The sequence below is a fragment of the Pogona vitticeps genome, chromosome 6 (genome assembly GCF_051106095.1).
Source record: "Pogona vitticeps strain Pit_001003342236 chromosome 6, PviZW2.1, whole genome shotgun sequence".
NCBI classification, from domain to species: Eukaryota; Metazoa; Chordata; class Lepidosauria; order Squamata; family Agamidae; genus Pogona; species Pogona vitticeps.
The window spans coordinates 80,889,724-80,904,791 of NC_135788.1; the positions used below are offsets into that span (position 1 = coordinate 80,889,724).

Genomic DNA, 15,068 nt, shown 5'->3' on the forward strand with positions numbered 1-15,068 from the left:
CTGATGGGCTGATTTCTTTCTGATGTCATAAAACTGTGCCTGACTCTACCACTTCAAAATGGAGGTTGAAACTCTAAGGGAATCTCAGTTACTTCTTTTAAAAATTCATGGGCAAAATCTTGTGAATCTACCAGAAGATTTCGAGCCTCACATGAACCACTCCTCGACATACCTATTTTAGAGGTGCATAGTTTTACATGTGCACAGATTCTTTGCACTGGATCTAGTTTAAAATTAATCATGAATAACTTAAAGCGAATTGGTTCCAGTGTGTCTAAATCTGGATTAAACACAATGTATGGAAGTCTGATGCTGCAAAGAAAAATACTGCACAGGAACCTGGAATGTAAGATCTATGAACCTTAGAAACCGGATGTGGTCAAACAGGAGATGGCAAGAATAAACATTGACATCAAGGGCGTCAGTGAACTAAAATAGACAGGAATGGGCAAATTCAATTCAGACGATTATCATATCTACTATTGTGGGCAAGAATCCATAGAAGAAATGGAGTAGCCCTCATAGTCAACAAAAGAGTGGGAAAAGCTGTACTGGGATACAATCTCATAAATGATAGAATAATTTCAATATGAATCCAAGGCAGACCCAGTAATCCGGGTATATGCACCAACCACTGATGCTGAAGAGGCTGAAATTGACCCATTCTATGAATACATACAACAGCTTCTAGAACTGACACACACAAAAATGTTCTTCTCATTATAGGAGATTGGAATGCTAAAGTAGGGAGTCAAGAGATAAAAGGCACAACAGGTACGTTTGGCCTTGGAGTTCAAAATGAAGCAGGGCAAAGGCTAATAGCGTTTTGTCAAGAGAACAAGCTGGTCATCACAAACACTCTTTCCCAACAACACAAGGGGTGATACTATACATGGACCTCACCAGATAGGCAAAACTGAAATTAGATTGATTATATTCTCTTCAGCCAAAGATTGAGAAACTCATTACAATTAGCAAAAACAAGACCAGGAGATGATTATTGTTCGGACCATTAACTTTTTATAGCAAAATTCAAGCTTAAACTGAAGAAAGTAGAAAAAAACCACTGGGCTAGTCAGGTATACACAGTGGAAGTGAAGAAAAGATTTAAGTAACTAGATTTGGTGGACAGAGTGCCTGAAGAACTATGGATGGAGGCTCGAAACATTGTACTGGAGGCAGCAACAAAAACTATCCCAAAGGAAAGGAAGTGCAACAGAGCAAAGTGGCTGTTCAACAAAGCCTTACAAATAGCAGAGAAGAGAAGGGAAATAAAATGCAAAGGAGATTGGGAAAGTTACCGAAAATTGAATGCAGATTTCCAAAGAATAGCAAGGGGAGACAAGAGGGCCTTCTTAAATGAACAGTGCAAAGAAATATAGTAAAATAATAGAGAGGGGAAAAACAGAGATCTGTCCAAGAAAATTAGAGATATTAAAGGAACATTTTGTGCAAAGATGGACATGATTAAGGACAAAAATTATAGGGACCTTACAGAAGCAGAAGACATCAAGAAGAGGTGGCAAGAATACATAGAGTAACTATACCAGAAAGATCTGGATATCCCGGACAGCCCAGATAGTGTGGTTGCTGACCTTGAGCCAGACATCCTGGAGAGTGAAGTTAAGTGGGCCTTAGAAAGCATGGATAACAACAAGGCCAGATGAAGTGATGGCATTCCAGTTGAACTATTTAAAATCTTAAAAGATGACACGGTTAAGGTGCTATACTCAATATGCTAGCAAGTTTGGAAAACTCAGAAGTGGCCAGAGGATTGGAAAAGATCAGTCTACATCCCAATCCCTAAGAAGGGCAGTGCCAAAGAATGCTCCAACTACCGTACAATTGCACTCATTTCACACGCTAGCAAGGTTATGCTCAAAATCCTACAAGGTAGGCTTCATCAGTATGTGGACCGAGAACTCCCAGAAGTACAATCTGGATTTCGAAGGGGCAGAGGAATGCAAGACCAAATTGCTAACATGCGCTGGATTATGGAGAAAGCCAGAGAGTTCCAGAAAACGTCTACTTCTGCTTTTTGACTATGCAAAAGCCTTTGACTGTGTGGATCACGGCAAACTCTGGCAAGTTCTTAAAGAAATGGGAGTGCCCAACCACCTAATACAGTGGTGCCTCGCATAGCGAGGTTAATCCGTTCCGGATTAACCTTCGCTATGCGAAAACATCGCTAAACGGGAATAAAAAAGCCATAGAAACGCATTGAACTTCGTTCAATGCGTTCCTATGGCTTTAAAACTCACTGTTAAGCGATGTTTTTCCATAGCGCTGCCATTTTCGCGCCCTCGGTAAGCGAGGGCAGGGTGCGAAAATGCAGCGCGGAACTTCCGGCGGCCATTTTGGAACCGCCGATCAGCTGTTCTCCCTGCTTCGTTCTGCGAAAATCGCTAAGCGAATTGCTTAGCGATCATCGCAAAGCGAAAAAAACGCTCCAGCGATGGCCCGGACCCCCTCGCTATGCGAATTCATCGCATAGCAAAGCACTCGCTAAGCGAGGCACCACTGTATATCTCTTGAGAAATCTATATGTGGGACAAGAAGCAACAGTTAGAACTGGATATGGAACAACTGATTGGTTCAATATTGGGAAAGGAGTACGGCAAGGCTGTATATTGTCTCCCTGCTTATTCAATTTATATGCAGAATACATCGTGCGAAAGGCAGGACTGGAGGAATCCCAAACTGGAATTAAGATTGCCAGAAGAAATTTCAACAACCTCAGATATGCAGGTGATACCACTCTGATGGCAAAAAGTGAGGAGGAATTAAAGAACCTCTTAATGAGGGTGAAAGAGAAGAGTGCAAAAAATGGTCTGAAGCTCAACATCAAAGAAACTAAGTTCATGGCCACTGGTCCCATCACCTCATGGCAGACAGAAGGGGAAGATATGGAGGCAATGACAGATTTTACCTTCTTGGGCTCCATGATCACTGCAGATAGTGACAGCAGCCACGAAATTAAAAGACGCCTGCTTCTTGGGAGGAAAGCGATGACAAACCTCGACAGCATCTTAAAAAGCAGAGACATCACCTTGCCGACAAAAGTCCGCATAGTCAAAGCTATGGTTTTTCCAGTAGTATTGTATGGAAGTGAGAGCTGGACCATAAAGGAAGCTGACCGCCAGAGAATTGATGGTTTTGAATTGTGGTGCTGGAGGAGACTCTTGAGAGTCCCCTGGACTGCAAGGAGAACAAACCTATCAATTCTGAAGGAAATCAACCCTGGGTGCTCACTGGAAGGACAGATCCTGAAGCTGAGGCTCCAATAGTTTAGCCATCTCATGAGAAGAGAAGACTCCCTGGAAAAGACCCTGATATTGGGAAAGTGTGAAGGCAAGAGGAGAAGGGTACAAGAGAGGACAAGATGGATGGACAGTGTCACTGAAGGTACCAACATGAATTTGACCAAACTCCAGGAGGCAGTGGAAGACAAGAAAGTCTGGCATGCTCTGGTCCATGGGGTCACCAAGAGTCAGACAGAACTTAACACTCAGATTCATTGAGCCTACTTTAGTTGTAGCTTAATATTCTAAGCAACAGGATTTCAGCCACGGTAAATAACACAATGGAACCTTGTGGTGCAGTGGTTAAACTGCTGCACTGCAGCCAAAATTGTGTTCACGACCTGGGGTTCAATCCCAGGTAACTGGCACAAGGTTGACTCAGCCTTCTATCCTCCTGAGTTTGGTAAAACGAGTACAGTACCCAGTTCTCGAAGGTGGGGTGGGGGGTGGGAATGTGTAGCCTGAATAATTAATTTGTAAACTGCCCAGAGAGTGCCTGAAGCCCTATGGGGTATATAAGCAGCACACTTTGCTTTTGCTTTACTCAAGGATTCATTTAGAATTGTTTTGTCTTTCATTTTTAGAGTATATACGGTGTTCAAAATTATGGTGTTGAAAATTACCTTGAGAAATAAAATTCTTCAAATTCTATCTAGAAATAACTAGTGATATAGGTAATAGAGAGATAATGTGAAATCCCTTAGACTCCACCATTTTATTTTTTATAATTTATTCCAAGCGGTTACCAACCTTGAACTTTTACTGACAATTACTAATGTGCATTAGATTTGTCATTCCCATTTATTAGCATGTATTGAAAGGGTAGTACTGGGGATCCACTCTGTTATCTGCACTCTAATCCCCTGGCCAGGAGTACAAAAGGGTGACTGAAGCATGTTTAAAAGAGTAACTAATCCACATTGAGAAAGAGAGAGAAAGTGCACGCTCCCCAAAGACTCATTCATGGGCTGAAGCAGAATGTGGCTCCAGTCTGCTCAAATACTATCAAATGGACCACACAGCCCCCCTCTCCTTTCCCAAAGGAATCGTACTGGCTAGCAATGTGCACAGCTCTGAAGGATTAAGCCATATGAGTCTTTCAGGACCTCTGAATTGAGTAATAAAAATGCATTCATCCCATGACAGCCCTTCATTCTTAAAAATAAGACTGAGGGATGCTGAATTAAGCCCTATTCATGGGATGACAATGTTTCTGCCAAGAGAACCTGTCCTGGCTTTGTTGTTTCACTTTACTGCAAAGTGTGTTTGTGCTACTAAAATGAAAGGGCTGGCAACAAAAGCAACTGCAAAGAGAAAGTGGGAGCATTCCCCCATTTTTATTTCCTTAATACAGCTGACGCTTTGCTGCAATAGTCAGGCATGTGTGAAATCTTCCCTTTGCTTTTCACAGCTATTTCTGCTTTCCTACATACTAGCACCACATACTAGCACCACATGCCTGCTACCCACCTGCAGAATTTGACGTATGGTTTTCTAAATGGTATACTTTGTGCCACATGTGTATCATTATCCCACAATATCAAAGCAACTCTCTCTGAACGTGTATCAGTGTGCATCTCTCTCAGAGACCCTAAATCCAAGGTGAGTAAAAGTGCTCCTGAAGGGCATTTTGAGAAAGAAGGCCCAAAGCTGGATGCTGCTCTCAAGGCCAGAGGTTCTGACAAGAAAAGGGTCAAATGCGTTCAACACCACTTTCTAAAGCTCCTTACCACTGACAAAGATGAGAAGGGGCATGCCTTGTGTCAGCAACTTCAGAGTGCAAGGTGCCATGTAAGGCTCTGTTTCTTTAAATTCCTGCTCACGAAAATAAGACCAGTGTCTAGGGAACTTCCATCTTTCCTGAAAGCTTGGACCAGCCCTACTTCCATATTTGAAGAGTAGCCGGACAAAACTTCCTTGATACCTGCTCCCCTATCAATCAGTGGATCCTAACAAGAACTGTTAGTAGAGGTCAATGGTAAGCAGCCAGGGGCAGCTAAATCTTGGCACCATCTTAACTTCTCAAAATTATTCCAATGTAGCATCACTCCAGGATACTGTAGGAAATTAAAATGACAGCTAGATCCAGCTATCAAGCACTGGAGTGCCAGGCTGGACTCTGCCCAATGATATTGCCAAGGGGCTAGTCCTGGCTCAGACAGTGGGTTGTCCCAAGTCCTGAACTGTTAAGGCCTGTCTGCTTGGCTTCTGTATTTCACAGAACCAATCAGTATTTGATAGTGCTTCTGAATGTTGAATGTGAAAACAGGGTGGCTTGTGTGGTCATAGTCTAACAGTCCTGTTAGACGACGAGCACATTCACAGTCAACTTTGAGAAACACAAACAACATATATAGAAGAATAATTGTACATATAGGTACATCTTAATTTCTTGACTATTCATTTTCTATTTTTGTCTGCCTTTCCCCCACAATAAGAGATTGGCAATAATATTTTCAAACCTACTGCTTGTTTGGGACACAAAGAAGAGGTCTTACAGAAAGATGAACATTTTTGCTTATTTCATTCTTGAACATGAGAATGAAAATAATGTAACATTTTCTCTCCACTAGACAAGACTGGGAGAGTTTTAAAACATTTTACTGTGTGTATCTCTGTATGTTTGGGTGTGTGGGGTTCCCCCCCCCCATATATAGGGGAAAAAGACATTTTGGCACTATAAAATCATGTGCAATTTTTTTCTATTTTATGCGAAATGAAAGGATTTCTGTGAAAAATACATGACTCGCTCATGTTGCTGTTGACAAAAAAAGTATTGGCCTGTTTGGTTCCATGTAGTAATGAAAAATCTCAGAGTGTTAAACAACATTTGCAGTGGGGTGTCTGGATACATTGAGATATCCTTTATCACTGAGTGTACAAAAATCTGCAGGTTCGCATAACATCCTTAAGATCAATAATAGAAAATAATAAATATATGCAGCATCCTGCGTTGACAGCTAAGTAGTCGTCTTATGAAAAAGGTAAATGAAGTACTTACATCTTGATTGGTCATTTCCCAGTATGGCCTTTCCCCATATGACACTACTTCCCACATCACAATCCCATAGCTCCAGACATCACTAGCAGAGGTGAACTTGCGGAAGGCTATCGCTTCTGGAGCAGTCCATCTGATTGGGATTTTTCCTCCCTAGAAAATAAAATAAAAATTAAATGACATGCTTTGTCAGAGTGATGAAAGACATTATTTTGTGTTCTGAATAGTACAGAAAAGAGATGTAGTATTCCTAATATAAATTAGATTTGAGAGCATGAGGGCCTCTTTCCACGTTTTCTCACCTTATGAGTGACTGTGGCCTGACTATTAATTGCTTATCCTGAAAGCTTGTTTAAATTTCATTTGAACACCAGGACACACACATAGAATTCATATCTCAATTAGGGCATGGCGGCTGGTGGAGGAAAATCCAAACAAACAAGCAATCAGCACAGCATGATCTCAGGGGCAGCTGACTATGTAGTATGGAAATGCCACCTCAACACTTTCAGGTCAAGCCTGCTGCATACTGGGCACATCAACAGAAATCTGAGGTTAATGACACATGAGCTCTGAATCCAAATTTGCAAGGAAATGGGATGATGGAAGAAGGTCAAGCCCATAATGATCTATCTACATGCACATTGTTTAAAAAGAAACACTGATATGGCTACTGATGCTAACACATTTCTTTCCACTGTGAACTCTTACACTTTCAGCATATTATAAAAACAGAAAAAGTCAAGGCATTCATTGTCCTTGCTTATGTCAAAATAAAGCCAAAATTACTTTGATTGGACTGCCATTTACTATTATTCAGTGATGTCAGGCCGTCACTCATAGCACTCTGGTATCATCCAATTCATTACATAATCCCTTGACTATTTTGGCAACCCATTCATTGCTGTTATTCACCACAAACTTACCCTTGTAGTGTAGGCAGCTTCAGGATCATCTTCAAGAATTCTGGAAAGTCCGAAGTCAGACACTTTGCACACTAAGTTACTGTTGATAAGGATATTCCTGGCAGCCAAGTCTCTATGTACATAGCCCATGTCGGACAGGTATTTCATCCCAGATGCTATCCCTCGAAGCATACCAACAAGTTGAATCACAGTGAACTGCCCATCATTCTTCTGCACAAAAGTGACAACAACAATTGGAATGTTAAACAAGTGGCTAAAATCTTGAGGCTGGTAAAGATAATTGATGTTTAAGAATGGGTTGTGGAGACATCATAGTTTCACCTTTGCATGATTCCAAAAGTTCAAGTCCGGGTGACTTAGATGCTAATCACTCTGTCTATGTACAGAGTAGGTTTCCTGCTTGTGAAATGTGCCAGACACCAAAATGACAGAAGCAGAAGTGAGGGGAAAGGTCCTCATTGATCAGAGGGCTGTGAATCATCAGGGCACACAGCAAAATTGAGGATTTTTACAAGGTAAAAAAAGAAAAGAGAAGCAAAAGCCCTGCACTACACACTAAAGAATAGTTTGGTGATGTACACGTACTTGGGAGGGTTGCTAAAACTGTTCAAACTCAGGGTGAAGAGATATTGCCAGTAGGGGCACTCTGGCTTCATAACTGCATTCTGCTCAAGCAAGTCAAGACACTACAGAGGCTTTGCTGACTGTAAAAGTCATATATATATATAACCTGAATTTCGAAATTTCAGTGGCAACAATAAAGAGAGCCTTACACAAAAATTATCATACATTTGATAGACTCTACACTGGCAAGAATGGTTTCCAATAGGAAACCATTATTGCCAGCACATATCCATCCTTTTTACTAATTCTGTTTTTGCCAAGGCAATCATCTCTTTAGTGGTATCAGTAGTAGGGAATGATTTGACATTTAGATGCATTTCAAGTCTTACCTTTAAAAATGTATCCAAAGATCCATTTTCCATGTATTCTGTCACAATCATGACAGGTTTACCTGGTTAAAGAAGATCACAAGTCTATCAGCTGTAATTCCTGGAACAGCAAATTGTTAATCATGTGCTTTTATATAGAACTCTTGAGGGCTATTTCATGGATTATATCACTAAGGGACATAGCTAAGATAGTAAGAGTACATCTAGAGTATAATGTGCAAACAAATACATGTTTCAAAACTCATATCACACACACAGATACAGACAGCTGTGGTTTGTTACATCTACAAAGGTAAGCTTACATAAGTATCACATAATTATCTACTTAGGAGCATAACTGAATAACTTCTCTTTTCTATATAAAGGAAATAAGCAATATCACTCACATGATATTCATGTATTCTAAACTTTCCAGAAGCAAAAGTAGTTTGGTAGTTACTAGAAAGCTTGCTTTTCTCCATGACATGGAAAAATACTGTAGATGTTCATGCTGAAAATCTAAATGGTCTTAAACTCTTCATTTAACTACTAAATAATTGACAGCTTAAACATTCTGTATTCAAACAATAAGAAATTTAGTACATACTATATTTTCTCCTCAAATTTCACCTTTTTTTTTGCTGTTCGTGCTTCTTAAAAAAATTAATATTCACTCCTTTAAAAAAAACCCTCTGATTTATGAATATAGAATATTGTTTCCATATCAATGATTCAAAATTCCAGGAAACAGTCCAACTTTGTCTTGCAATATTGTGCCTGTGTTGGCAGCAGGAAAAGAGATGCCAAACTTTATATGACATATGCCAGCCTGAATGTTGATGACACCAATATCAGCAGTCAGGATGATCTACAGGATCCTATCTTGTGTTCACTATCATTTGCAAACAGAAACCAGGCAAACAAACCCCAGAACCTGACTCCCCCCCTTTTTTTTCAAAAGTTAACTACTTATGCCAAAATTCTTATGTCAAACACAGAGCAATTGTCATGGCTGTTTTTCAATATGTTCTCTAGCTGTTTATTGCTTGGGATATGAAGCAATCCAAGTGCTTAGAAGAAATGTAATGTTCAGACAGAGTATGTTGTACTCAAGTGCCTGCCTTTAGAGCTGAGAGATGCTGGATTCTTATTCCCCTAAGTAAGTTTTTCTACCACATGCAGCCCAGTGCATGGCATTTCTGGGCATCAGTGTTCAGAAAATAAGTCTCAATCACATTTGTTGAGTTATGTGTCATCAAAACACTTCCAAATAGCCATGTCCCACTCGCACACTCTTACTCTCATTCTCTCTCTGTGGCATCGTTCTTAAACCTCTCCCCCCTGCTCTCTTCCCACCACTCTCATTTTGCTGTTTTCCTCTCCCTCGCATTCTGTGGTGACTCTTTCGGTGTTTATTTGATCAGGGACACTTGTGCCTGCGGGAAGGATGAAATCCCAGTCTCCCATCTTGCCCAGGAAGAATAAGCCCCATTCATATAATGAGAATGATAAGTTCCCTGAAGTACTAACAAGATTTTGGGGAAATGGCTATGGAACACTTAAGTGAGCATATACACCAGACTTTATGGGCATTTTATTATCTTCTAAACAACAGAACAGGTCAGGTTTGAATTTTTAAACACTTTTTATCAGGAATCACCTCTTCTGCAGAAGCATTCAAAACATTACTACCATAACATGCTATAAGCTGTCCCAAAAACCTGTTTGTGCTAGGGGGAGGGGCTGGTAATGAATTGTTTTAAAAACCCGAAGTTACATTGTTAAAAGTACTTGTCCAACTTTTTCCAAATTTGGCACAAAGATTGTACTGTTTACAATTAATTTACTGAATATGGTCCTGATTCAAGAGCCGTCAAAAGTTATAATTTTTGTTTGGATTGCAGTCTCCTATAGGAAATGACTTACATTGTTTTGACTGGTCATGCAGCATCAGAGATGCAGTCTTGTGCACCTCTAAAGAATTGTTGTGTTTTGAAGAATTAGTATGTTTGATAAAGTATAAAGAAATCATGAATATAAATTACTACCACTTACTTGCTTCTGTCATTCAAACAAAATTTGAATGATCATTTAAATCATTTTTATGGATGTGGAATATAACTTTCCTTTTTAATCACCAGCCCGAGTTGTACCTATGGAATCACAGTATCTCTACAGCTTCTCTCTTAGAATTTATTTGAAGTCTTAAAATGTAGAGTCTACCTTCATTGACACTATTGAAAACCAGTAATTTAGCAAGCTTCCAACAAAAATTAGATGTTAAAATGATCATTGGCATATGCAGAGATAAAACCCTTGCAGAAACAGCACTTTGGAAAGTACACAGTTTGACATAATTATGGTGAGTGGGAAAATGCAGAGGTAACTATAATTTCCTATCTCAAAATAAAAGAACTGAGGGAAGATTCATTGAACATAACAGGGCAGCATGTTTAAATATAAACAAAACACAGCCCACTGTTCTCACAGCTATGTAAAGCATCACATCAGAACAATTTGGGAACTAGATACTAATCCATTCTCATTTTGTAGGTTCTTCTACAAGTGACTGCTCAGAACATTCCACTTCAACACAATTGCTTTCATATATTATCCATTCATCAAAATCATTACAGAAGCTATTTCATTTCGGACACCACATTGCTCTTGAAGAATGATCAGATAGGTGCTGTAAACGCTATCAGGCAAGAATAATGGGGTGAAAGTTCATTTCAAAGATACTATAACATACTGACCTTACTCTGACACTTGGCAGTTCTCATACAATCTTCTTTGGGTGTATGCAGTGAGCTTGTAAACAGGCTGAGACTGTAGGATCCTACACATCCATGTTTGGACTTCTAAAGATGATTTTACAAATTTCCATGGTTGTAGAAGCCCTTTAGGAGCTGTCACCCTGACTGTGTAAACTGAGGACACATATGGCTCCATGGTGCCTCCTTCAGTTGTATGATGAACCCACAAGTGAGCCTACACTTTTCCATACTCAACTGCAAGGGAAATGCTAAACATCTGAGTCAGAGCACTAAATGCTAGCAGCTACAGTCATGTAAAAGAAAAGATGGCCAATGCTTTTGTTTCTTGTGCTCTTCTGGCACCTCCCTACCACACTAATTTTCGCCATTTCTAATGAATCACTTGAAGCTTAGCTACAACTGCATTTTAGCCATACAGTAGTTCTGCAAGATCCAATTAAAAGGGGGGAAAGTAGAATTAAGTCAAATACAATGAGCTATGCATTTGAAGAAAGAATTGTCTTGATGTGGAGGAGATGGTTTTATTATACTACTTTTCCTTTTGTCAAAAAAAGTTCTGCATTCTAGTACTGAGACAGGATGAGTACTGTACAGGGTTTTCATAGAACAGAACAGAAGGAAATAAAAGTTTGACAGACTGAAAAACATGGAAGGGGCAGTCTGCCTGCTGGTGTTTGCCATCTAAAGACAGTAGTTGTTCCCCGTGTGTGCATCTCTTTGTGTGTACACTTATTTGCATGTGTGTGCGCAGTAGAGACATAAATGCTCCCAAATTTTTTTTCCTAGAAAAACACACACAAAAAAGTGCTGGTTGTGGTCTCAGGCTGAAGGGAAGAACACTAGCAGAGGCTGGAGAATCCTTGAAATGTTCTGTCCACCTGCTGAGACACCTTGTCTCAACCAACACAGAGCAACTGTGAGATTTTAGCTATATCCTTCTACGTCATTCAGTTGGGTGTATGATAGTTCTCTCCTGAAATGCTGAATATTTCTATTGGTAACAAATAGTTCAATATTTAATGCCCATTGGATCATTCAGGATATGGGGGGGGGGGAGAGGAGAGGATAAATCTGTGAACAAATTAAAGTAACACAGATAAAAAATACCAGTTTTGCAAAATAGGCAAGTTTTTGAGTCTTCATCATGTTATAGATCAGAGAACCTGGAATATGTATGGGCAGGCAGCAACAAAAAATTGTACAGGAGGCAGCAACAAAAACTATCCCAAAGGAAAGGAAAATCATGAGAGAAAAGTGGCTGTCCAACGAGGTCTTACAAATAGCAGAGAAGGGAAACAAAATGCAAGGGAGATAGGGAAAGTTACAGAAAACTGAATGCAGACTTCCAGAGAATAGCAAGGAGAGACAAGAGGGCCTTCTTAAATGAACAGTGCAAAGAAATAGAGGAAAATAATAGAAAGGGAAAAACTAGAGATCTGTTCAAGAAAATGTGAGATATTAAAGGAACATTTTGTGCAAAGATAGACATGATAAAAGACAAAATGGCAGGGACTTCACAGAAGCAGAAGACATTAAGAAGAGGTGGCAAGAATACATGGAAGAATTATACCAGAAAGATTTGGATATTCCGGATAACGCAGATATTATGGTTGCTGACCTTGAGCCAGACATCCTGGAGAGTGAAGTCAAGTGGGCCTTAGAAAGCATGGCTAACAACAAGGCCAGTGGAGGTGATGTCATTCCACTTGAACTATTTAAAATCTTAAAAGATGATGCTGTTAAGGTGCTATACTCAATATGCTAGCAAGTTTGGAAAACTCAGCAGTGGCCGCAGGATTGGAAAAGATCAGTCTACATCGCAATACCAAAGAAGGGCAGTGCCAAAGAATGCTCCAACTACCATGCAATTGCACTCATTTCACACACTAGCAAGGTTATGCTCAAAATCCTCCAAGGTAAGCTTTGGCAGTATGTGGACCTAGAACTCCCAGAAGTTCAAGTTGGATTTCGAAGGGGCAGAGGAACTGGAGACCAAATTGCAAGGAGAACAAACCTATCAATTCTGAAGGAAATCAACCCTGAGTATTCACTGGAAGGACAGATCCTGAAGCTGAGGCTCCAATACTTTGGCCATCTCATGAGAAGAGAAGACTCCTTGAAAAGACCCTGATGTTGGGAAAGTGTGAGGGCAAGAGGAGAAGGGGACGACAGAGAGGAGATGGTTGGACAGTGTCACTGAAGCTACCAACATGAATTTGACCATGAATTTTGATTTAAAGAAGAAAGTACGTGCATGTATGAATATGCATATATCCACTGACCCATCTCCTGTAGAAATTGTTGCTGTCATGGGCATTTCTCATGTCAATTGTGGAGATTTCAACCCAGGATTCCCCTGTCCATGTCCCACATTTGTACCCATTTTGTCATGTCTTGGGTTTTGTCAGGACATTTACCAACTGGGGTCTGTGAGAGGTAGGGTGAAAGTGATTCTTCTTGCCTAGCAAGCAGTAATTCCTGAACTGCTATACCTTTTCAAGCAGACAGCAGTATTTTGGGGTCATGCAGCCATTTTCCTCATCTTGGAAGGGTGGTGTGACAGACACATGCACGGGAAACTATTAGCCTTCCAAAGATAACCCAGCTTCCTGGCTTTATCTGATGTGTTCAGGCATCACAAATGAGCAATTTAAGGGAAGAGCTTGGTCTTCTGCTCATTTATCATAAAATCTCTGAAGACTGCACCAGCATTTATGACACACACAGTTTTAATAGCAGATCACAAGTGAGATGTACAGTGTTGTTCCCTTATCTCAAGCACTTAAAAGCAGCTTTAGAAAGAGGATGCCACCTCATAATGACACCAGCCCCCACGAGTAATACTTATGGCCCCTTTCCTCTGTTTCAATCATTAGGAAGTCGCATTTCTTTGACCTTATGCTTCATTATCTGCATGCTGCAGGTTGAGAGTAATTGCTGAATAGATTAGCATCATATTAGAGAACATGAGACTAAAGACACAAATAAGTGTGAGTTTCAGCAAGAAAAATTAAAAGCAAGTGGCAAGTTTTCTGAACCAGTGACCTTGATATCATTAGGAAGGTCTAGCAGTGAAACTGACAAGATGAACTCACTTCATAAAATAGGAATAACATGAAATGCATAAGGATGGAACTATGTGTTCTAAGAAGCATGGCAGGGATCCTAAGAAACAGCAGCTTTGTGTTGAGTTCCCCAGTCCCTGATAGCCATCAGTAGAATTTAACTTGGGTTCTGACATGGTTATATCCTTTGCGTTGCCATCAGAACTCCAATTTCTTTCTTTCTTTCTTTCTTTCTTTCTTTCTTTATTTATTTATTTATTTATTTATTTAGATTTGATTTGATTTGTATCCCGCCCATCTGGTCTATGCGACCACTCTGAGTGGCTTCCAATATAATACAAACAATTAATAAAAACACATAGTTACATAAATCTACAAATAAAAATGTGGAAACCAAGAAAATTGTGTAAAAATAAATTAAAGAGAAATGAAAAGAGAGAATCAAGTATTGACTGGAGGGAAGGCCTGAATAAACATCCATGTTTTTACTTGGCTTTTAAAAATACCCAGCCTAGGCGCCGCACAAATCTCCGGAGGAAGTTTGTTCCAGAGGCGAGGAGCCACTGCCGAGAAGGCCCGATTTCGTGTCTTTTCCTTACGGGCCTTTAAGGCCACGGATAGGGAAATATTTAGCATAACAACTTGGGAATTCAAGTGTAGATACACAGTTTCTTAAGGTGAGGGGACTCAAATACAAGCTGCCCATTGTTATCCTGTTCGTCTTATAATACTGTATGTAACTCCAATGATGCTTTATTCATTGACTGCCTAAGGTGGGAGGAGAAGCATTGCATCACACTGCTGCTGTTCCCCCCATCTTGTGCCCCTTCAGCCCACTCTTTGCTGTCTGAAGGTGAGAGGAAAGGCCTGATGCTGCTCTCTACAAAACAACTTGCTCAAACACTAGGCTGCGGGAAGGTCTTCATCAGAAATAAACATTCCAAGAGGGAAGGGTATTGGCAGACTGCATGTACTGTATTCTACTCATAATTTTCTGCTCTGAGGATCTCTCAGTCAGCCTTTTATAGCCTGGTTAGCTCCAATGAGTAATGTTTTAGCCTTCAACCA

At 40.2% G+C, this 15,068-nt stretch overlaps 1 protein-coding gene across 11 annotated transcripts in view; it reads right to left on the bottom strand.

Moving 5' to 3' along the window:
- The window catches only part of EPHA5 (EPH receptor A5), a 270,566-nt gene that overhangs the window by 33,669 nt on the left and 221,829 nt on the right, over window positions 1–15,068 (bottom strand). For all 11 annotated transcript variants that reach the window (XM_078377660.1, XM_078377661.1, XM_073003962.2 and 8 more), the window contains 3 exons: window positions 8,180–8,241; window positions 7,227–7,436; window positions 6,304–6,453 (listed from right to left, as the gene is read on the bottom strand). In XM_078377660.1, coding sequence (XP_078233786.1) covers window positions 6,304–6,453; window positions 7,227–7,436; window positions 8,180–8,241 — 422 coding nt within the window. The remainder of the gene's footprint in view (window positions 1–6,303; window positions 6,454–7,226; window positions 7,437–8,179; window positions 8,242–15,068) is intronic.